The 24,379-nt window shown below is 37.9% G+C and overlaps 1 protein-coding gene across 6 annotated transcripts in view; it reads left to right on the top strand.

The window, feature by feature from the left end:
* The window catches only part of ARHGAP29 (Rho GTPase activating protein 29), a 49,519-nt gene extending 25,605 nt beyond the window's left edge, over positions 1-23,914 (top strand). For 3 of the 6 annotated variants that reach the window (XM_052666403.1, XM_052666405.1, XM_052666402.1), the window contains 21 exons: positions 6,845-6,941; positions 7,276-7,348; positions 10,967-11,027; positions 11,487-11,624; positions 11,901-11,965; positions 12,357-12,467; positions 12,597-12,677; positions 12,979-13,167; positions 13,396-13,533; positions 14,024-14,214; positions 15,634-15,800; positions 16,288-16,416; positions 16,591-16,689; positions 17,441-17,604; positions 17,866-18,054; positions 18,219-18,356; positions 19,931-20,163; positions 20,791-21,097; positions 21,182-21,290; positions 21,586-21,705; positions 22,031-23,914. In XM_052666403.1, the coding sequence (XP_052522363.1) occupies positions 6,845-6,941; positions 7,276-7,348; positions 10,967-11,027; positions 11,487-11,624; positions 11,901-11,965; positions 12,357-12,467; positions 12,597-12,677; positions 12,979-13,167; positions 13,396-13,533; positions 14,024-14,214; positions 15,634-15,800; positions 16,288-16,416; positions 16,591-16,689; positions 17,441-17,604; positions 17,866-18,054; positions 18,219-18,356; positions 19,931-20,163; positions 20,791-21,097; positions 21,182-21,290; positions 21,586-21,705; positions 22,031-22,929 (3,698 nt within the window). In that variant the 3' untranslated portion in view covers positions 22,930-23,914. Of the gene's footprint in view, positions 1-4,564; positions 4,866-6,844; positions 6,942-7,275; positions 7,349-10,966; positions 11,028-11,486; positions 11,625-11,900; positions 11,966-12,356; positions 12,468-12,596; positions 12,678-12,978; positions 13,168-13,395; positions 13,534-14,023; positions 14,215-15,633; positions 15,801-16,287; positions 16,417-16,590; positions 16,690-17,440; positions 17,605-17,865; positions 18,055-18,218; positions 18,357-19,930; positions 20,164-20,790; positions 21,098-21,181; positions 21,291-21,585; positions 21,706-22,030 lie in introns of those variants that run through there. The other 3 variants (XM_052666408.1, XM_052666406.1, XM_052666407.1) reach the window with 3 other exon arrangements.
* The last annotated feature ends 465 nt before the right edge of the window (positions 23,915-24,379 follow it).

Here is a 24,379-nt window from a genome sequence, read left to right as displayed (position 1 = left end):
TTGCTACAGTTGGTCTTTGTCCTTGAGCTGGAGTTGAGAGCAAGTTTTGACTTGTTTTCCCCTTGTTTATATTATTTCTTTGAATAATTTTTCATAGGCAGTGATTTGACAGTGAAAATCTAATTTTGAGATACCTCCTAAGTGATTGCATGGTGCACAGTGCTAATCTGACACAAATGTGTTCTTTCACTTAGGCTAAATAAATAGGTATATGGTGTTATCTGATGAAATAATACCCTGTGGTATGAAATTACTATTAGTAGAATTCTAAGTAGTTTCTCATGGAGTTATTCATCTGTTTTATAAGCAGTGTACATTCAATTGGCCTAGAATTTAGGGGCTGACTTCAATGGTCTGATTATTCTTTGGCTAAGCAGACGTAAACTTACTCTGTGGTGAATTCTTCTGGTTCAGTGCTGTGTGACCTGGCACTGTGGAATTCCCGAGTTAATTGTCAAGGAAACAGCTTCAGGGGAAGCTGAAGTCCATGGTTTCAGTCAGCGCTGCCTCAGTATTCGTAGCCTTTGATACAGATTGTACTTTCATATATTTATATACATATGTATCCTCACATCTAGTGGTAGAAATGGAGAGTAACATGGCTTCAGCTCTATCAGTAACTTCAGTCTTCTCTGAGAACAGCAAAACTTGCTGTATGAAAAAGGACTACCTCCCTCATAGCATCATCTGTAGCAAGTAAATGTAAGTTTGTCTTCAGTACATGTTTGGGTTTTGCAACTGGTTTTTGTGAATATTGTATTACTCCATTTTTGTATTCAAAATGAGGTAAGCTGGAACTGAGGAAGTAAAATACAGCATGTTGTGGTGAATAGTGATTGTATCAGACCTCGTGTTTGCTTACAGTGGCCTGTCAGTAACACACAAGCTCGCAGATTTTTCAACTATGGTTATTTCACTAGAAGTAATGTTCCTTTTGAATAAACAGGAAGTTACAAGAATGTGAGACTCAGTTGGTTAGAAATAGTATCCTTTTTCCTGTGTCTTCTTAGGCTGTGTTAATGTGACATTATGAAATAAATTCATCTGGATAATCTGCTTCTTGTTACTGGAGGACAGAACTATAAAAAGATGTGGAAGCATTCTGGAGTCAGATTTATGACTAGGAAGTTTAACCTGCAATGGAAAAATCTCTGATGTTTATTTAGGGAACTATGAAATAGCAATGGCCTGGAATTTACGCAGATTTTTTTTCCCTCTTCAGAAATAGGAACATGATTGTTTTAGATTCTAGAAACTTGTCTGAGAACCTCTGCAGAATGCCAGGTTTTCAAATCTAGTTTGTATTTGGAACTTCATCTAGGGTCAACTGATGATTTTAGCAAATAACTGCCTTCACTCTGAATGAGTACCTTTAGAAACAGTGACTGTGAGAAGACTAGAGGATCTGGCTTGTGATGCATTCTCTTAAGTTTGACGAGTTGCACTATGATTTAGATGTATGTCTGCACAGGACACTACCACCCCTTTAAACTATTGCAAGTGGGAATGTTTCAAGTATTAGTAAAAATTAGAGTACTTGTGCCTCCTCATTCAAAGCTGTCTCAGTCACGTTTCAGGTACTCCACTGGGAATGGCATGAATGTGCTGGAGTTGCAGGATTCTGCTTTGATTCATTATGTTTGCAGTTCTGTTCTTTTGCTGTCTAATGCTTTTTCTTTTAAATTGAAGGAAAAACTAGCTATAGCTTGTTACCTTAATCTTGATACAGAGATTGAAGTTTGGCAGAACAAGTAATGTTAGATATGACTATTTTAAACTGAGCTTGTAGGAAAATATGGAGGGAGAAAAAGCCACTTGATTTCTCTGACTGTACCTTTAATTGAATACAATAGTAGAGTTGGATGAGACTTGCAAAGATAAGTCCAACTGCCTGATCGCTTCAAGGCAAGTAAAAACTTAATGCATGTTATTGAAGGCATTATACAAATGCTTCTTGAATACTGGCAGGCATGGGGCAGCCCATCAGCCACTCTCTAGGAAGCTTGTTCCAGTTAGTAGCATTTTCCAGCTCAGTATTGTCAGCAAACTTGCTAAGGAAGTATGCAACTGCTGTGTCCAGGCTATTGATTAAAAACATTGAACAGAACAGACCTGTTGAACAAGAATTGAGCCATGGGGAACACAACTAGTGACCTACCAGAGCCAGAGGTAGCCCTGTTCACTACAACCCTTTGAGCTCTGCCCGATCTCCCAGCATAGCTTGTGCCTGTTCATCTCTGGTTTGGACAATTTGTCTGAAAGGCTGCTGTGAGGGATTATATCGAAGGCCTTACTAAAATCCAGAAAGATCACATCGTCTGCCTTCTCTTCCTTTGCTAAGTAACCTTGCTGTAGTAGAATATCAAATCACTAAGACAGGATTTGTCTTTCCTCAGTCCGTGTTTACTATGCCTGATTAATTATTTAAATGCCTTTCAATAGCACCCACAGTAATCTCTCTAACTTCTCAAGGACAGAGGATAGGCTAACAAGTCTGTGGTTTCCTGAGTCTTCTCTCGTGCTCTTCTTGTAGAGATTGGTATAGCATTGGCTGACTTCCAGTCAGCAGGGTGCTCTCCGGGCTCCCAAGACCTGTGGTAAATTGTTGAGATGGGTCCAGCTTTGTAACACCTGCTAACTCTTGCAGTACTCTGGGGTGAATCCTGCCAGGTGCCGTAAACTTTCAGCTAATACAGGTTGGACATTATTTGATTCACTATGTCTCCCTGCTTGGACTGTGCTCCTTCATCCATGCTTGCTTGTGTGTTTCCTGAAGTGTCTTTTTAAATGACATCTCAATCTGGAAGAGTGGAGACTCTCTGAAGCTTCTTACTTGGGACCTGTTCAGACTCCTGTTTCTGGAAGTTACTTTCCAGTCTGGCACACAGTCATAGTTATTTTCCCACTTGGTATCCTTAAATAGTTGAGGGCCACAAGCAACACAAAGTGCATGGTTCTCATGATCACACGCTGAATTCAAGGCTGCAGTGTTCTTTTGCTCTAAGTTCCACCTTTTGATTTAGTTGAATTACTAGAATAGAAAAAGATTTCTAGTAAGGCTGAAAATTGTGCTTACTAGAAATTCCTGCTGATGTTTTTCTTGTATCAGTTCTGCGTCTGCTATATGCTTACAGGAAGGTGAAATAATTTCAATTTGGTTTATCTGTGGTGTAAATTCATGACAAAATTCATTATGGTGTGAGTAGGAAACAGTTCCTAAAACTTACATTATAGTGAGCTAGTGGAGAGGTTGCCAGTACAGGTTGGTGGAATTGTATGGCACAGAGCCATAGGACTGGGGTGCTTGGTCAGCCTGCTGTTGCACCATTGTTGTGAGATCCCATGAATCCTATTTTCCTTTTTCCAGTTGGCATTTTATTGCTCTTTACTCCTGATTTTTTGTTTATGGTTTCTAAAGTTGTTTTTAAAGTACAGAATAAAAACAAGCATTAAAATACTTGCCATTTTGGAGGACATTTGGTGGTTTTTTTTCTGGTTTTGGTTGTTTTCATTTCAGTGGTGTTTGTTTTTGAAACAGTTCTGAAGGGTTCTTGAAAGTGTTTGGGAGTTGAAGGAAAGAAAAACAGGTTGCATAGATGGTCAGATCCAACAAGTCAGCTTATCAGCATTGTGCTTAAAAGGCAGCTAGTGAAGTATGGATTGAAGTTATATTCCTGTTGGGGGAAGTGGATGGTGGTAGTGGCACCTCATCAGCCTGTCAGATGTGAGAAAACCGACCAGCAGAGAGCAAGTTAATCCACTCTGTACTTGAGGTATCCCGGCTGTGCTTGCCTCTGGCAGGGAAGTGGTGCTGCTTGCAGACCTGCACAAGTCTCTGGGGAAGGGGAGGAAGCGAGGGAGCTCTTGTTGGCTCTATGTCCCCTGGGCCCTTGGGCTGTGTCATCCTTGTACTAGCAGGGGGACAGGAGGGCACTGTACACTGTGGTCACAGGAAGTTCTCTAAGAGTTGTCTTTTAAAGGCTCTGGCTGCACTTTAGTTTTGATGCTCAACAGTGTCCTTGCTGAGTCTCCAAAGCTTTGTGCGGGTGTCCTTGGGCACTGTGCCATCTCCTGGGATTGCAGCTTCCCGAAGTCCCATGGTGACTGCTGGTTCTGCAGCACATTCTGTGATTGATTCAGAAAGTTTTGATGGCATGACCCACAAGTTAAAATTCAGCAGTATTGGACAGCATTCTGATGAGGATACCTCAGTCTGAACATGATTTTGCTAGTGCTGCAAATACAGATCCACTTTAATGCAAGTCAGGTTTGCGTTTCAGGTACTGGCTTCCTGTTCTTAATGTATTGCTACCCAATAATTTTTCTAAACTCATCATGTGCCATCTGAAGTCTTACTTTAAAGTGTTGCTGTGTTGCATACCCGCTTTGAAATGCGTAGAACTATAGATAGATAGCTGTCATTTCCAGACATGGCAGTATTACTATAGTTCATTGTTGTCAGTAGCTATTGTGTGCAGTCAGGATGTCCTGGGGAAAGAGCGTGCTTGGTTTAAAGTTGATGTTAAGTACATCAGCATTCCAGCGGTTATAAGCGAGAAGAAAGCTGTTTGTATTCAATTGAATTGGAGATTGGACTAATTTTTTGGAGGGGGAGGGGAGATGTGATGATTCTGAAAAAAAATTCAGTTTTTTTATTTGCTTTTTGATAGATCCTGAAAAGAAAGAGTTTCTCTAGTAGACAACATGTATAGCTTAACAAAACGCTTCCTGGAACAGGAAGGCAGAGTGAAACAGGCGGCATTTCTTTAGGGAGAGTTTATCTGTATTAATGTCTCATTAGCAAAGTGAAAGAGTTGCTCTCGTCTGAAGATTCTGCAGCTAATGGATATAGGAATGTTGCAGAGGTAAGTGCTCTGAACATACAGTTGGTTTTTATCGGTTCTTTTAATTTTGAAGCAATTTGCGTGTCATGCTGGCACTCAAATGATTTTTCCAGTCATTAGTTGCTGTTAATCAATAGATCTCATAATAGCGGTTGCTGCTTACTGACTTGGAATGTGAAGTTGAGGTTTATTAGCAGTGTTATCTCTGAAAAGTCGAGGCTTTGAACTAACCTGATTTTTATTTTGCTTTTAAACCACTGGTATTTACAAAGTTGTCCAGGAATTGTTCTCTGTGGAGCTTTATTTAGTCTCCTTTTGAACAAATTTCCAGGGACTTCTATGTAATCACGAAATGTAGTGAGGAGGCGGGAGAAGCATTTATGTAGCAGTGAACTGTGGCTATGAAGACTGTTAACATTTTTGTAATGTGTTTTTGTATTGCTGTAGGCTTGTTACAACACATTTTTCCAGGTCTGCAAGTAATTGTGGAAATAGCCCAAAAGACAAATACTGTTTTCTGTAATAGCTTTGTACTGAAATGGTTGTTATAAAGTTGTTCAGACCTGTCGGCATACTGTATAAAAAGAAATGGATTCAATTCTGTTAATTCACTGGTTAAAAACTTTTCCTTTCACAAAGGAAATCTAATGGGGAGTAGATTGCTGAGCATTCTTTGTTACCCATTAGTGTTTAGGCACCTGGCAGGAAGCTTGAATGCTCTTTAAGATTAAAGTCTATTAATTAAATTTGTTGAGAAAATGTCTGTAGAATGGCCAACGTTTAAAAGTGAATTAATTTCTCCTACTTTTAGCAGTCATTATGATCCATTATTTGCACAGTAGTACTTGAAATGTAGGAAGGATAAATTAATAGCCACAGGTCTTTGAAGGAGGAACGAATAAAAATAAATATGATGAAAAGCTTTATGTGCCAACATGGTATCTCTGAAAAATAAGATAATAATTACTGTACTTTAGGAATACAGATGATGAAGAATATTGTTATTTAAATAAAATTAAGCTTTTGAACATAACTCCTAATGTAGAATTTTGTCCCGAAGTAAAACAGAATTCCATCTAGAAGACTCTGCTTTCGCTCAAAGGGGCGTGCTTGACTTCTATTCAAAAATTCCTGTGGCCAATGATTTAGAAATCGAGTTTTTTGTCTTCTGCATTCTTCCTTCTTCCCCTTGTCTGGCAGTTCTGTTAATAGAAAGTCTGAATGAATCACTCTTCTCATCCCCATATTATTCCAGTTGGTTATGGAAGCCTGTTCCAGGGTCACTTCTAATTGTGTGAATACTGTTCTTGGTCACCAGTTCATTTAGTTTGTACACAAATTTTCCCTTTCCTATTTAGGAACAATGATAGCTCTGCTGCCTTTCTTCTCACTTTTAGCAGCCTGAAGGGGTTTTGCCAGATGATGAAGCAGCAGTTGAAGTTTTTGCAAAGGACATTACCTTTTGGTAGCTTTTTGTTTATCGATACTCAAGTCAGAAATCCTGAGTTCTGGGCATGCACAGGACTGCATACAGACTGGGAAGGGGACTTTGGAACTATTGCTGCTCTTCTGAAATTTCTACCCAGAAAAGGAGACAAGCAATCGCTCAAACATTTTGCCTTTTTTTTTTTTTTGAGTTGCTCTATGGTGTTGCTGCTGCTGTGATTTGATGCTTGATAGTAAATGTTTTTAATGTTTTTATCTTCCCCTGATGTCGCCATCATGTTTTCACAAAAAGCTGCTGTTTAATGGGGAGATGCAGGATGTGAGAAAGTAATCAGTTTGCATTGTAGAAATCGTGTTTGTTTCACAAATGCCATCTGGATGGTGTTTGTTTCTTTCCTATAGAGTTTAAGTTTTTTTTTTTTCTGAACAATCTTTAAAAATACAGTAAAAATATAATATTGCCTGTTCTGTTACTTTGTGTATGAATTTGTTGTCAGGCGTGGTGAACTTGCTTGGCTCCACCTCTCACCCTTTGGTTTTGATTTTTTCCTTAGCGGTGAACTTCAAAGAAGTTAATGAAGAAAACAAAAGAGAACTCTTCAGTGAAGTATTTTCTTCCATTGAAACATTGGCATTCACATTTGGAAACGTGTAAGTTGGAATTCAGGAGTTTTAAGTGTTCAGTGGAGCTGAATCAAATTAAGACTAAACAACAAACCCTTTTATTTTCTTTTAGACAAATACTGTCTGATACATTAACTTATATTAACCTTATCTGTAATATTTCTACTGCTTTGCCATGATGTTAGTGTTTCTTCTTTACAAGGAAAGCAATGATGGTATGAAATTGCAAGGAATTCAAAACTACTTCCAAAAATGTTTTTGCAAAACTTCCAAAGAATATTTGAGACTATCTGAATTTTTGTTCTCACTGATCTGAAATTAGGGTAAGTAATGAAGTAACAGCTCTTTGTCTTTCTGGTAGTATTTCAGACTTCCTTATGGGAGATGTAGACAATGGCTCGTCGCTGGGACTTCCTGTATCTCGGAGAAGCCGGGTAGGCTAACCACATTCTATTGGAGTGTGAAATCATATCTTTTAAAGGAAACCTTCATTTTCCCTGAAACTCTATGTGCTGTATGGCTGGGACATTTTGAGTCCTCTGAATGTTAAAATTAAACCAGTGGGTGGGGGAGGGGGGCGAAGTCCTCAGAATTTCAGGTACACAAATGTATTCTGAGTTCTTAATGTTGATGATGATTCAACTGGACTAGCATTCAAATATTAGAATTAACAACCCGCTTGTAAGCATATTTGAGATTTTTAAGAAGTAAATAGTTTACACAGTATACTTAATTAAATGAATGATTTGCATGCAGGAGTAGTTGAATTATATATATCTAATCTAGAAGTTAAACTGGGGTTTGATGACCTCTTTTTGGCTATTAAAGACAATTATTCCTTACAAAGTAATCTATTGTTCTTCCAGAGCCCAGTCCCTACCATAGTTGTTTCAACAATTCACTAAGAAAGCTAAAAATAGCAGTGTCAGCTTACAGGTAGTCGAATGAAAACATTAGGGTTTTAAACTGCCTTGTAGACAGACACTCAGAAGGCAAGATTTAAAAAAATAAAATTATATTCAGAATTTTTGCTAATCTAGAAGCAGATTTTCAGGTAAATAATTCAAATTACTTTAGAATGAAAGTATATCAATAATTGGTGCGTATGACAAATGAAGCTGTAGCAAGGTGAAAAATCACAGATTGTTGCCTTACAAAGATTTTACTTTGAGCAACTTGATCATAGCAACGCAGTGCAGTTTACAGCTGAGAAACAGACATTCACATTTTCACTGTGCTTGATAACGCATGAGAGAAAGACGGATGATCATAAAATGTCTTCTAAGGCTGTAGTTGCTACAAAATTCATCTTTCCTAAGGGCATAGAGAGGAAAGGAGACTGCTCAGAAAACTGGTTATGGCAGGCATACAAAGGGGATTAGGCTGCTGATACAAAACATGAGAGAAAATAGTATACAAGCCTGCAACTCGAATAACTTTGTACTTGTTCAAATAGTTTCGTTTATAATCAGTTCATCTGAAGAAGGAAGGTGATGAATTTGGTTTCTTTTTTAATCTTGTAAAGGCTTTGTAATGCAAAAATGCATACCCAAGGAATAAGGTGTTCATGATTCTAAATGTGGAGGTAAGGGAAAATCAAGTGGAAGTTAGCATACAGTGAAATCGAGAAGCAGTTCGAGTCTAGGTGCTTCAGAGCTCATCAGCTTATATTTAAAGGCCCCATTTTGTAGTGTTGTTTGCTTTTCCAAACATGGAAGGGAACAGTTTTAAGTTTTGGAGCAGGCAGGGTAACGTAGTTCAATTTCTGGGAAATCTGTCCTGTTACAACTACGTTGCATTCAGACCAATAAATACATATTTAACACATGAAACATTTCATTTGGGTTTGCTACTCAGAGAGCAATTTGGAGGCCAACTAGTAGTTGAGTTAAGAGGAGTTAAATGCAAAATATATAAGTAGCTATATTAACTATGCATTTTTGTAGAGGTATACGTTCAGTAGTTGAACGTAGGAGCTAGCTGTAGCTTAAAAAAAAAAAAATTAGAGCGTAGTATTCTGGTAGAATTTAACATGTAAATAGCTCGAGGGTTAATTAAGGAGAAACATTTTAGTTGCCTGTTCAATTAGGGACCTCCTAACAAGATTGTGTGCTTGAACTGCTGGAAATGAGTGAACAGTTCTCAAGATTAAAATGATTTTAGTCTTACAGAGTGCAAAGTAATTTTTTAGGACCAGAACTTCTAAGTACCTATTGAGTTGATCTAATTTGTTGTTTTATTTTCTCGTTTATTCTTTCCTAACAAGTGTATCTCACTTTAAAAACTACTTCAAGGTGGCACTGCTTGACACTAAAATAAAAACTGGATCTGTGGAATGTTCACGTTTTCTGTGTAATGGAATATTGGTGCATTCAAAGCTGTATATCAACAAAACAAAAAATCAGAATTTAGGGATGGACTTCCTACCTATTCTTAAAAATGTCATTCCATTTCACCAAAAGCTTACAATTAGATAGCTACTATTGAAGTCTTCCACTTCTTTAGGAATTGGGCTGTTCTTGACCCTGTTGTTAGATTGAATTTAGTGTAACTAGTGTATACCTTGCACATTTGGATATATGAAAAAACTATTTTTGCTGTGAAGTAAACGGTGATTGCACAGGGACTTTTCTTATTTATGATAAGTTCCTATTTACATTTAAATAAAAAGACAAAAACAAAAAGCCCTACTTGCACCATTACTACCATTCTCTATTTTAACTTTGTCTGAAAATAAAAACAACACCAAAATCTAAAATGGAAGCACACTCTTCTTCTAAAGCTTAAGACTACTGTGCAGATATTTCTTTGCCTTTACCTTCCTCCTCCTCTCTGCTTCTGAGTTTCGCAGAGTAATTCATTCATTTGAAATGATGCAGGCCTTTGAAATACATAAATATTTAAATGCCAGGGGGAGGTTTTCAGTAGGTAGACTTCTTCATTCACTTGCACTTACTCAATGGCCTGCTTTACAGCACAGCCCTACAAATAATTCTACTTGCATAAGTAAAGGGGTGGCAAAATGTTGCGTCTGGACAAAGGTAGGGATAAGATCTTACACTAAGGTAAATTCCATTTCCTTATTATTGGATTACATTCTTAAGTTGTACTGATTATTAGTGCTCCGTTAGAAAGTGTTACTAGTCAGCTGTCTGCCTACAGTGCACACCTGCAAGTAATTTAGGAAAAATCGTAGCTTTATTCCCCTAAGGAAGAAATCCAGGATTCTCAAGGGCTGTAGAAAGGTCTGTTACATGTATATTACAATAGGTCTGTGTAAAATGCTTTCAGAAATATAGGTAGGGAATCACAGAACATCCTATGTTGGGAGAGACCCACAAGGATCATTGAGTCCAACTCCTGGATCTACTCAGACCAGACAAAAATCAAACCCTATGTCTGAGAGTGTTGTCCAAATGCTCCTTGAACTCTGACAGTTTTAGAGCCGTGCTCACCGCCCTGTGGTGCAGACCCTTTCCCTGACCCCCAGCTGCCCCTCCCCTGACACAGTTCCATGCTGTTCCCTTGGGCCCTGTTGCTGTCACAGAGAGCAGAGCTCAGTGCTGCCCCTCTGCTCCCTGTGAGAAGCTGAAGCTCTGGGCTGAGCACTCATCGGGACCTCAGCCATTCCTCTAGCCCCCCTGCCATCTTCATAGCACTCCTTTGGATGTTCTCTAATAGTTCCATGTCCTCCTTATTTTGTGGCACCCAAAGCTGCATGCAAAAGTCCAGTGAAAGCTACTGATGGCTTAAATATTAACCCAATGTGTTAAATCATTTTTTTCATTACAGCCTTTCAAGTCGGTTGGTTAAAAGATATGTCATGATATTCTGCTATTTGTAATGTCTCTGTTAACAGCTGTGAGAGCTTAGACAGAAACCTATATTAGATGAGAAGAAATTACAGGAATTTCTTGCTTGATTTGCAACAACAAAAAAAAAACATGGGGGAGGGGCAAAGGGCAGGTGATGTCATTGAATTTGTTAACCCATTAGTTCTAGCAAGACCTTTCTGCTTTTCTAATTTGATCTTTTTATTTCTTGTACACCAGTCTTTTGAGAATCTCTCTGTGGAGTCTGGGGGTTCGCTGCATGAAAGGGATGATATTCAAGGTGGGTCATTCCTTTAATATTTAATGAAAACAGACAGAGAGTTGTGTTTATCTTGGTCACTTTGTTTGTAACACCTTTAATTCCAGAGAACATTACCATAAAAAAATTACTATTGCAGAGGTTTTATACTTCTGTGAATAACCACTTGGAGTTGCTTTTATGGGAGAAATAAAGAAAACAAGACCCAAAGCACTTCAGTGTGTCATTGTACAGCCGATGTTTTGTTTGGTCACTTCCTTAAAGAAAGTTATGCTGGCCATGTGACTAGTAAAGATAGAATACTATGACCCTTTAATTTGTTCTAAAACCTCTGTCAGTCCTGTTTAGAGTCAACTGGCATTAAAGAACAACTTGGGATGAGAGCTGCTTAAGTATTCACAGTTGGCTAATACTGGCTTTGCACTCAGTGTGTGGTCATGTCTAAAATTCACTCCTTTGCGTTTGATGCTTTATTTTCAGGACATCTTCGAGCAGAGGAAGTGGACAGCATGCTCCTAAGAAATGACAGTGGAATTGAATCAGCTCTGTCGTATGCTAAAGCGTGGTCAAAATATACCAAGGATGTAGTCGCATGGGTAGAAAAAAAGCTTAGCTTGGGTGAGTGGCTCTTTTTGGTATTTAATCAGCTTTGTCATGATGGAATTAAATCTGTTGTCAGGCCCCTGTGCTGCAGACTGTCAATAATGTGATTTCTAAATTAGAAGCTATTCCACTGAAATGGACAGAACTATTACCCATTTCCTATAATTAAAGGCCTATAATAAAGTGAAGGTGGTTCTCGCCTATCTCTTGGAGGAAGAATGTAAAAAGCATTTAGCATGTCATACAGTTGTTACAGTGAACAGTTAATTGTGTGATTTTGTTTTTTAACAGAAGTGGAGTGTGCTAAAAACTTAGCAAAAATGGCTGAAACTGCTAAAGCTGTAGTTGGACCCCAGGTGAGTAGGAGGCTTTCCTCAAAAGACAAGATTTTGGGACATTGAGGAATACATTGCTTTTTGTCTGATACAGAATTGATTTATAGTGCAAGTCACCGTAAAAGATCTCTTGTATTTTCTCTTCTCATCCTCTATGAACATTTGCACAGATGTTTTTTTTTCCTCTGTCTTCTATGCTTTGTAGTTTGGACTTGTAGATTTTGTATTTTCCTAGTAAAATGAAATGTGAGAAATCAGTTGCTTTCACTATTTGTATCTAAATGACCTCCACCACAGATTAATACTTCACTAAGCGCAATAGGAAGTCTAGTTCAGTTATACTGACATTTATGGTGCCAGCATAACTCTGCATTACCTAGAATACTGATGTTTTTTCTCTCTGTCGTTTTAGGATTATATGCCATTCCAATCAATATTCCTTAATGCTTTTCAAAATGATATTGAGAACAATCAACTTTGGCAACAAACAGCTGCTGCTCTCCAGTCTAACAAATTTGTGCAGGTAAGGCTACAGAAAATGACAAGTTATTTTTTAGATTTTTAAGAAGTTTTCTAACAGCACGGATTATTTGAAAGAACAAATTTTCTGCTTCGAAGTCTTTTACATACTCTATTAATATTTCCTATGTAGCCTCTTTTGGGAAGAAAAAATGAGCTGGATAGACAAAGGAAAGAAATCAAGGAGCTTTGGCAGCGTGAACAGAAAAAAATGGTTGGTATTTTTCATGTCTTACGGTGTTAAATCTCAAATTCTTCAGAAGGTCAATGCTTTCAAGCTAGACTGTGTCATGTTATGTGCTTCAATTCACATGTAGAATCTGTAAGGTTTAGTTGATGTAGAACGTTGCTGCCAATTTCACAGCTCATTCCTATTTGTAAGTACTTATTTTTCTATGACTTTGTTTAAACTACAAAGTACAGATCTATGTGTAACATCGTTTTAAAACAGCACATTAAATAACCAAGAAATAATTAAATCATTATTTTGGGGTTTTTTTTGTGGCAATCTGCAGCAAGAGCTGGAAGCTTCTCTAAGAAAAGCAAAGTTGCTGTATACACAGCGTCAAGATGAGTATGAAAAGGCCAAATCCTGTACTGCTCGTGCTGAAGAGGAACATCTTAGTTCAAGTGGAAGCTTTGCAAAAGATGTCAGCAAGCAGCTGGAAAAAAAACGAAGGCTAGAAGAGGAGGCTCTTCAAAAAGTACGAATTTTTGTTACCTATTGGTTTTGCTCATGCTTTCCCACTGAGATCATCTGAGCAAGTGTTCTGTTTGTAATTCTTCACTTTAATCACGCTGTGTTCATTTGGGCTTTTATCCTAAATGGGAATCTCCCATTACAGGCTGTGCTTTGTGTGTGTGTGCTTATAGTTTTTCTCACTTCTAGTAGCAAGTAGTCCGTCAACCCTTTTTACTTGTGTTTTGTCTAGGCTGAAGAGGCCAATGAATACTATAAAGCAAGCATGGCAGAAGTTGAAGAAAAAAGAAGTGATTTGGAAAGCTTTAAAAGTGATGTTTTAACGCAGCTTCGGGAACTTATTTACCAGTGTGATCTAACACTTAAAGCTGTGAGTATGCCTTTTAAAATACTATTGGCAGTAAGGCGACTTGGCCTAATTTTTAAGAAGAGGTATGTAAAGATTCTTAAGGGTGAAGGAAAACTGCCATACAACTGACATCCACCTCTGATGTCATGGATAAACATAATGAGGTAGAGACATTACTTTCAGAGCAGCCCTTGTAACATTCCCTCCAGAGGGTGAAAATTGCCTTTTTGGTAGCAACAAGCCATGCTGTTTATCCTGTTCAATCCAAAGTAGGAAACCACTGGAACTCTTTTCTAGTTGGTGTATTTGTTAAGCCAGAGAAGACAAGAGAAATACTGCCTCATAAAAAGCATCTGCAGTAGACATCCAGGAATCCTGCATGAAGTCCACTCCTACAAGTTTTACTATTTCCTAGAATTTTCTAGTAGTTTTCTTTAAATTGTCTTGATACTAATTTGAGAAATACCTAGTGAGTGATATACAAACACCGGAACATTTCTTCTCCTAACAGGTAACAGTCAACCTGTTCCAGCTGCAGCATGCACAGGTTGTATCTCTTCCAGTGAACTGCCAGTCGCTCTGTGAGAGTGCCAAACTTTATGACCCTGGTCAGCAGTATTCAGAGTTTGTGAAAAGTTTGCCAAAGGAAGGTGTTCGTATTGAACCAGGTTCTTTTGAAACCCAGAGCTCCCAGATTGATGGGTGAGTCTCAAACTAATGCTGATATTTGTTTGCTTTAGAATTACATGCAATGCATAGATGTTTAGCAGTGAAACAGAACTTTTGGAAGAATAAAATGAATCCTGGTGTGTTACCATATTTTAAGTTTGTTTTTTTTTCTTTTACACATTTTTGGTAGTTGATTACTATGTATTATATTGACATTGAAATCTGACTTAAATTCCAAAGCAGTGTCACTTTGCATATTAAGACTTGCAAAAACATTGACAATTGCTGTGTAAGGATTTACTTTAACATAGACACTAGTTAGCATTAAAAAAGAACTTCTGAACTCTGGTGTTTACTGGTGTGGCAGTATCTGTATGTTTCACAGTTCTACACAGGAAAGTGTTGTATTGCTTTTTAACAGAGAACTAAATACAAAAATGCAATGCTTGAGTCAGACTTGTACTAACAAAAGCCAGGAAATGCTAAGTAAAAACAGAGATTTTGTCCTTGTCTCTCAACTTCCTACCTTTTAAGACTGATTTAGACTATTCATAAACTTTAACCTGGGGGATTTGACTTTGCAGCTCCCCAGGAAAGCGTTAAGTATGAAATCTCAAGACTTTTTATACTCTTCTAGCTCTTACTGCATAAGAATCATACAAGATTTTTCTCTTCCCGTCACCCCTCCCTTTGTTTTCTTTGACACGGCCTTGTGATTCTTTGGGAACTTGAAGTAATCATTTTTATTTTTTAGGTCCACATTTATTTAAGTGACAGTAGCTTGGGCAAATGCATGTTTTAATGTTTTTCAGTCTATTTCCTTCTGCTGGATAGGGTAGAATTCATTAAGCAATAGTACTTGGCTAGTAGGCCTTTTTGTTCACATCTACATTGATTAGACTTAACTATTTCCTGTCCACATCTTGAGAGCAGATTTTTACAGTGGATTTAGGTCTCTTTCAGGTTCAACATATTTGCTGTTTTTTTAATGTTTTGTTTCACGTTTTTTTGTTGTTGTTGCTTGCTCTTTTTCATGCAGAAAAGTAGATCCTGCAGCAGTACCTGGCAAAATTTTAACCTCCAAATGTTTATTTGTGAATAGTGGGTAACAGCTGGGCAGAGAATCTTTCAGAAGAAATTGTGAGAACAGGATGGAATAGCTGCTATATTATTCTGGTCCTTCAGCAGATTTGCTGTATTTTCAAAATCTGAAAAATTAAACTTTGCAGAGATCTGAAAGAGCTGATTTACATGAAAGAAAAAATATATATATACTTAATTAAAAATAGATTGCCATACTGCTTTTTAATTTTGGCTTTACTAATGACAGGGCAAATACAAATGTTCGTGAGCAGCAATGAAATGAAAGATCTTTAGTGCGTTGGGATGGAAAAAAAAAAATCATTTAATTCTGTATTATTCATGCTTCTAATTACTTTCTTCTTTTTGAAGGGTTTTTAATAAGCAATCAACCAACAGTATCCATACATCACACGGTAACTTATCTCACTGTTCAGGAGATTTTCCAACCCAAATGTTAGATGATGTGGGAAGTCCAATCTATCATCGCTCCCAAAGGATTGGTGAGAAGAGATCTTCCAGCAGCACAGATATCCAAGGTAGTTCTATTTCAGCTAGAGTTCGGTCTTTAAATAAAAATACCAAGAAAAACAGGTGCTTGATGACTCACCATCAGAAACAGCACCAAAGATGATAGAATTTGAAGCCTGAAAGCAGTTATGTTCTCAAGCATCAGAAGAAATGGAAAACTGTCTGTATGCATAGCTTAGATTCTCTGACCAGAAAGGTGAAGTGTAACTCAAACAGCAGGTTCTGTTAAGCTCAGTGTATTAAATTATCTCAATAAATATCAGCAATGCGGTCATATTTTTTTGTAAATATTATATTGATTTTAGCGTTCTGAAAAAGTATAAATATCAAGTCCTTTGAAATCCATTTTTTTCGTACTGAAGTTTTTACAGATACATATATGCTGTTCATATAACTGTAGCAGTATTTTCCTATTTTGAATATAACTGTTTTTTGTATAAGGTGATTGTCATTTTGTTCTTCACGTTTGTAATTGGTGGATTTTATTTCTAAAAGTGATGCGAGGGCCACCGCCATTCAGATCTTGGTCAGTTGGAAACCAGAGTGGAGGAATGTGCAGTGATTCTGAAAGTGCAGGGGGAAGCAGTGAGTCACGATCTATGGATTCTCCATCTGCTAGCCCAGGTACAGCTACAGTCACTGCTATACTAATTTTGAAGTCTTTACTTTGGACTGTTTAAAATTAATGAAGATGCGTTGTTAATTTAGCGAATGTTGGATAGAGCCTATAATGGCAATGGGCAGATGGGTGGAAGTGATATTTTGAGCTTCCTGATTTTTTTTTCTGCCATCTTCTAGGGGATTTTAAAAGACGACTTCCACGAACGCCTTCTACTGGTACTATGTCATCTGCAGATGATCTTGATGAAAGAGAACCACCATCTCCTTCAGACTGTGGTAATGTTGTTTCCGTACCTGAATTCCCCAAAAGATGGCTGTTGTCATGTAGTGTAATTCTTCTCTTTAACGAGCTTGAGAAAAATACACTAAATGTATTGTGATTACCAACACATTTGTTTAATCAGCGCTTGAGCTCTTAAGAAGTTTAATTTTAAATTTTTATCTGTAAAACAAAGGATTTTTGTTTTCAGAGTTACTGATAGCTTGGATCAGTCATGAAAAGCACCAGTTGGTATTGTGTTTTAGAGCACTTTAGGTACTGTTCTAATGTTATCACAGAGGATTGAGAATTAGTGTGTTGGTTTTTTATGGTTCTGTATGGGTTCTTCTGTGACTGTGTACTCTTACCTTCTGTAATGTGTATTTGAGAAGTGCTTCCAAAACATTACAAGCCAAACTGTAATCACCTTTCATATTCTAATAAAGGATTTTGAAATAGATAGAATGAAACTTGCATGAATAGTTGCCTAATCTCCAATTACTCCAATTAAATATACAAATATTTTCACATGCTAATGACAGAGGAGAAAACTGGCATACTTAAAAATGAAAAACTGTTTAATTCCACTTCTATATAAGACAATATGATAGTTCATCTGTTACGCAGTCTCTTACAATGTTTTTGCTTCCTTGTGATTCTACAGCACAGTTCTTAAAAAAATAAAAAAAAATAAAAATTAAAGAAAAAAGAATAGGTAGCATATCTCGTTAATAGGTATTACAGTGACTGAAACAAAGTTCTTTCCAGGTTTAAATGATCTGACATCTGAAACTGCAAATTCTCCAGGACCTTTTAGAAACACAAATATGTCCAAAGCAGCGCAAACACACAAACTACGGAAGCTGAGGGCTCCGTCTAAATGCAGAGAGTGTGACAGCTTAGTGGTATTTCATGGAGCTGAATGTGAGGAGGTAAGTTGAGAAGTATTTTAAATTACTACTTTGAATTTATGTGAACTTGAGAATTTTGTAAAGTTTTTTTCTATGTAAAAAGTACAGACTTTGTGGGTCATAAAATTCTCACCATCAAAGACCTCACTGACTGATAAATCTTCTTGTTTGCTTATGGGGATGACAAATCTTTGTTTTTCCTCATGTGGAGTGGCAAACACCAACAATATTTCTCATGGTGTTAGATTGTGTCATACCATGTATTTTTTCTCTCCCCCGTAGTGTTCACTTGCATGCCATAAGAAATGTCTAGAGACATTAGCTATTCAGTGTGGACACAAAAAACTTCATGGAAGGCTTCACTTGTTCGGAGTGGAATTTGCTCAAGCTGCTAAAAGTGTCCCTGATGGCATTCCTTTCATCATCAAGAAGTGTACATCCGAAATTGAAAGCAGAGCACTGAATGTCAAGGTATGGTCAAGTTTCTTCATAAAAATTAACATATAAAAATACTTGGGGAGGGGACAAAAAGAAGTCACCTTTCAAGATGATAATTCTGTACTGTTAATCTCATCTATGTTATATGCTTGCTTATCAAATTAAAATTGATCTGTGCTGGTCTTTTAAAATTTCAGGGTATCTATCGTGTGAATGGAGCCAAATCAAGAGTTGAAAAGCTTTGTCAAGCTTTTGAAAATGGAAAGGATTTGGTTGAGCTCTCAGAACTTTATGCACATGATATTAGCAATGTTCTCAAGCTGTATCTTCGCCAGGTATGTGCTTAAGAGGTCAAATGGAAAATCAGTGTAATATAGCATATTTCTTCAGTTCAAGCAGGAAAAACTCCTTCTAGCAATCCTGCAACTGAAGGCTGTATTAATGCCTTGTATATTTGCACTAGAGTTTCTTAATTTTTTTATAGAGCATGTGATAGGGACAGAGAAAGCTGTGAGATTACTGACAGCTGGTATTACAATCTAGATTCCATATGGGCATGAGGTGTCTTAAATGCCAGTACCATTTACAGAATTAGCTTTTGTTTATCTGTTTGTGGTAGAGCCAAATCTTTTAAAACTTTGGTTGCTGTATTTGTGTTTCATGTGTACATCAAAACATCCCCCTATTTTTGCTTCAAAATGCAAGCGGATACTAAGATATTGCAGTTAATTTATGCTAGTGAAGATCCACTGAAACATATTGGCCTTGATGATGTCCTTATCATGGAGAGACTATACATCTTTTTGTTTCAAAATGGGAATGTAAAGCTTTAGGATTAAGTTTTCCATCACTGTGAATCTGATGACTAGGATGTTGCCCTGTGAGATTACTGAGTCACTGAAAAGACTTGTTGATCCTGAAAGGAACATTCCTTAGGTGCATGGTTTGGTCCCATCTCTGACACTAGTTGTTAGAAACGAGCCCTCTTGGGAGCATTCCAATCCCATGATCAGTGTTAAATTAAGTACTTTTGTAAAGCTACAAAGATTAACTGGCTATTTAATCAAATCAAAAGGTAGCGTATTATATACGACTTAGTGGAGTAGTTAGAGGTGTTGTGCTGTATTTTAAATATGGCTTAACTCTAAAAATAGTTAACATGTTTTCTTGTCTTTTTACTTCCTTTGTAGGTAATCTGTCTTTTTTTTTTTTTTTTTTTTTTTTTAAGGTAAACCTCATTTTAAATGTAGGAACAACGCTAAAAACCTGCAAGTCATTTTAGAATCGTGTTTTAAAACCTATTTGACATTATTACTAATGCTGATTATTTTAAGCTTTTCTATTTTTCCTACTTTTTTGCTTTTTTCTAAGCTGGCACAAGGCAAATAACCAGTCTATATTTGAGTTTGTTTTCCTTTGTAATTCTTTTTAGTTTATTAATATTCACTTTGTAGTACATTGCTGCTTTACTGAGACAAAACTTCAATCATTTTTTAAAAATAACTGTTATATGACCAAAATCCAGTTTGAAAACCGGAATATGCACCAAACTGGATATCACATGTAGTATGTTCTCAAAGAAAAGATGAATAAATACTGTGTTTTATCACGTATTGTTCTGTATCTGCAATGTAATGTCTTCCCTCAATCATCTTGAAATCTGAACCTGTGTTAAGTGCTCAGTCTTGAAGCTCTTGTAGCAAAGTTCTAGCAAAAGATGTATGGAAGGAAGTACAAGGGAGTTTCTTTACCCAGATTTTTTTTTTTAATAAGCTATGGTTTGAGCCACTAAACGAAAGATCTTCTAAAAAAGAATACACTAGACTAGACAAGGTTGAAGAAAAACTGGAAAGAAATAAAAGTTGAAATTCAGGCTTGAGTAGTTTCTGACATGTTTGTGTTTCTTCAGCTTCCAGAACCCTTGATTTTATTTCGGCTTTACAATGAGTTCATTGGACTTGCAAAAGAAAGCCAGAGTGTCAGTGAGGAATTGGATGCTAAACAGGCTAGCCCCAACTCAAAGAAAAGACAATCAATCTGTATCGAGCTGAATAGAATCATCATTAAAATTAAAGATCTTCTGAAACAACTGCCTGTACCAAACTATAACACTCTTCAGTACCTTATTGGCCACCTGCACAGGTAAGAAAAAACTTCAACTGCCAGTTGATGCTGAAAGTTGATGTATGCAGCATAGTGTGCATTAGGAAACTCTTGTACCTTTTGAATGACAGTAGAAGATGCATTATTTGTACTTGCCACTGTTTTTTCCTAGAAACAGTTGTGTGATTTTGAGTGTGCTGCAGTTGTGTTCTTTGGTCATATACTACATCCTTATGCCAAAAGAGAACTTAATGGTGCTTCAAAAATAGCATAACTAATGTTATAGTTTGTCTAAGCATACTTTAAACCCAACAAACTTAAATGTAGGTCTTTGAGTCATCACATTTCTAGATTCTAGTCTTTGTTTCCCAATCTCCCTTCCCTTTCCTCCCACCCCTCCTCCCAATTCCTCAAAATTCCAGATGGATTAGTGATGCTAAATAAAGTTTTAAAACACCACACCCTGTGTGGAAGGGGCTTAGTCTGTGTTCCTGTTAAGAGCTTTCTTCAATGATGATTCTGCTTGCTACCCATCCAAACCCACCTTAAATTTTTTTAATAATCTTTTAGCCTCTTCAGATATAAATGAAAATTAGTATCTAAAATACTTCTGAAGTAGTAATACCCTCTAATTCTTGGAGTTTTTTTTCATCTCTTCTTATGCAGGGTTACAGAACAGTCTGATGAAAATAAAATGTCAGCTAGCAACCTTGGCATAATATTTGGCCCAACTCTGATCAGGCCACGCCAAACAGATGCTACAGTTTCTTTATCATCACTTGTGGATTATCCGTATCAGGCCCGGGTGGTGGAGCTGCTCATAACATACTATGAGAAGATATTTGATGTTTCATTGCAACCATTTCTGAGCACATCACAGACTGAAGAAAATGCCATTACAGTCAGAGTTGCTTTATCAGCAGAAGAGAGGGAGCCACAGCAGCAGAGGAAGTCATTTGTTGCCGTAAAGGAAGTGAGTCACTTCTCTTGTACTTTTCTGAGGAGGAATGTCTTTTCTCTTGTGCTCATTTACTTTTGCTCTGACTTCTGTTAACAGGGTGTTCTAATAGCTCCAGGTGAAAACAGAGCTTCAGAAACAACTGGATTACTTTTGGAATCCAACAATAGCAAGAATGCAAAAGAACAAGTAGATACATCTGTAACTGGTTAGTGGGTTTTTATGTATTGAGTTGGTAAATAAGTAGCAGTCCTGGTTTATTCAGATCATAGTGCTTGCTGCTCTTCATAAGCAGATTACATCTTTTTAAGGGCTTTTGATTTAAAAAAAAAAAAGTGTTTAAAGAATCAGTTTAAAGTACTTGTTAAGAAAACACAACAGTGAGTTGTTGTGATTTCAGACAAAATAAATAAACATGTGGTGACTATGTGTTTCTGCAATCTACTATGATGCAATGAACCAGTGTTGAGTAATTAATGTGTTTTGACTATTGTGTCCTCCAGAACATGTGTCGCTGCAACTTGGTGGAGCTAAATCAGAGGGCTCTGGAAAGAGTAATTCTCTACTAGGATCATCAGCTTCCAACACTTCAGACGTTCATATTTCTGCTCCCAAAGAGCCAGGTAGAGTGCAAAATCTGGAAGTGTTAAAATCTTAGAAATGAAAAATAATTAGGAATAGTAAAGCACTAGCAAAAGAAAAAATAATATAAAGTAGTGTGCTGTCTCTGATTTCTTCCTCCTTAGTCACATCTGTACGTTACCTGTTTTAACATTATAGAAATAGTAATATTTGGCTATTGTGGGATACTCTTAGTAATGAGTACAGGGTATGCCTCAAAGCTGTTATCCCATTACTGTACCACCTGTGAAAGGGTCATTGGTGAAGCTTGCATTCTGTTTGTAAAAATCCTGAAGATTTGAATGACATCTATTTATGTGTTTCTAGGCGATGCTGTGAATCCAGCTTCAGAAAAAGACAGCCGTTCTTTTGTTTCTGCAGGTGAAGAGAGCTGTAAAGTTAACTTATTTCCTGCAAAACCTAATCGTCAAATTACCAAAGTTCCATTGCGGGTTCCAAGGACAAAACCAGCCATTCGTCCCGTGAGCTTACCTGTAGACCGAATACTTCCTCCTTGTGTTTTGAATGAGAGAAATTCACGAAATGCAGGAGCTGTAAGTCCAGAAAAGCTTGGCAGAAGCCCTACTATTGAAGAAGTTTCAGAGGTTAAGGCACTCCCTGCTGTCAATACATTCTGCAGACTTTCTTGTTGTGACACTCAGATGCTGCAAAAAACCTGGGACAAACAATATAAACAGTATGATATCACAGCAAGGACAGCAATGATTGTGACAAATGTGCCCCAGGAGAACCGAGCACTTGAGAGTGGAACTGCAGGTGCCTTATCTTCATCATGTAGTAACAATTCAGCTAATGCCATTCTTGCTAGTAAGCCATATTCTCTTTCTGTCAGGTCAGGAAGGACAGCAACAGATGGGAACAGTTCAGATGCCCATCCTCTTGCTGCCTTCAGGGCACCAAGAACACTGCAGCCACCCCCAGGGACATTTTATAAACCACCTTCTAACAAATCCAAACAGAGTGAAAAGAGTTCAGTAGAACAAGCAAAAGCTTGTGCATCAACCAGTGTTAGCTCTGTGCTTCAGCAGGATACTGTGAAATTGGCTAGGAGCTCTGCGCTTCCATCGGGCAATCCTGGACAAAGCACAAGTGAACAACAAACTGGCTCAGAGGATACTCACTCCACAGATCTAAAGCCTGCTTACCAGAGACTAAGGCCAAAAAGGATCCAAGAGCTAGAACACAGGGAAGCTCACTTTGTATAGGGTGCAAATTCCTTTTGGACTGAATACAATGTGTTGATCTTGCCAGGGAAAGCTTCGCTCTGACCCTTTATCCTTTGCTTTCCCTTGAGAATCCTACTTTTGTGCCATATGGGAGTTATTTTTTATATATGCTGCCTTTTAAAAGTGGGGGGGAAGAGGTGTGGAATTGTGATGGTAATGAGTCAAATTTTTTCTTGTAATTCAGTGGATTTTCATGAAGATTTATTGCATCCCGTGTCTAGATACAGCAAATTTATTCATTGAGTAAGATATACAGTGCTCCGTTTCATTGTATGGAATGAAGTGCTTAACTATAGAGGAATGACTATCACATGTAGCAATGAAATGACCTATTTTTCATAATAGATGTTATTAATAAAATTTGAAGGGCTGGTATTCAATGTCTAAGCATAAACCAAAGCTTGTGCTTTACTCTATAAAAGCATTTGTTCAGTTTTTTAATCTGTGCAATTAAGGCTTTGCTCCTGAACAGACTTACATGCTGGCCAGCATGGCCCATTATTATGTATCATATGTGTATATTTAGGCGAATGTGGTTATCTGTTGCCAGTTCTCTATGTCGTCACTTTAATTTTTTGTTGTTGTACAGCAAGGATGCACTTACTGAGCTTCACCATTCAGAAGCAGCAATTGAGCCACATCTGGGATTTCTTGTGTAGCTTAGTGAGTGGGACAAATGTGCACAGTCCTTTTTATGGGTGCCCTTGTGGGGAGACTCCGTTGCAGCGGTGCTGTCTTTCGCAGCGGACTGGAACGGCGGTGGTTTGCTTGCTATAGATCAGTTTCGCCTTAACCTGGTGCAACTGAAATGAAGAGCGCGGCTTCCAAGTTTCAGCAAAAAACCTGAAAATAACCAAAAACCTACAGCAGTAGGTGCATTTAATGGTTTCCACTGTGTATGAAATGGTTTTTACGTGTACACTGTTGTATTTGCTTTGAAATATATTAACTTGTTAACAGTTCAGTGGCTCTGGTTTCTCTATCTGGGTACCTTCTAATTCCCTGAAACACGGTCCGTTGTCCTTGGCGATGGTAAGGACCTCCTCAGGACGAGACTTCTGTCAGCTGCTGACCCCGCCGTAAGGCTGTGCTGCGAAGGCGCGGTGAGGCGCTTCCTGCCCGCGTGCAGCGCGCCTCAGGGGGCGCGCGGCGTGAGGGCCGTGAGGGCCGGGAGCCTCGCGGAAAGGACGTCGGCTTTCCTTTTGACCGACAGGAAGTGTTTCTGATGGCCCCCAGTTCGTGTTGGTTCTGATGCAAATTTCTCCACGTGTTGTTTCGAGTCGCCTCTGCGCGACTAATTGCTGCGACTCAGTCAGCGAGGTGCGGTGTGAGCGACCCCCGCGGCTGCCTTCGCGAACCTTCCTGCGTTTGCTCGGTAATGAGATTTTCTGAAGTTGTACCGCACTGCCTCATCCCTCTTAAAGCTTTG

Source organism: Tympanuchus pallidicinctus, unplaced genomic scaffold (genome assembly GCF_026119805.1).
Source record: "Tympanuchus pallidicinctus isolate F22 unplaced genomic scaffold, pur_lepc_1.0 scaffold7, whole genome shotgun sequence".
Classification (NCBI taxonomy): Eukaryota; Metazoa; Chordata; class Aves; order Galliformes; family Phasianidae; genus Tympanuchus; species Tympanuchus pallidicinctus.
Note: the sequence above shows the minus strand (reverse complement) of the source record. Positions and strands in the feature narration are given on the sequence as shown.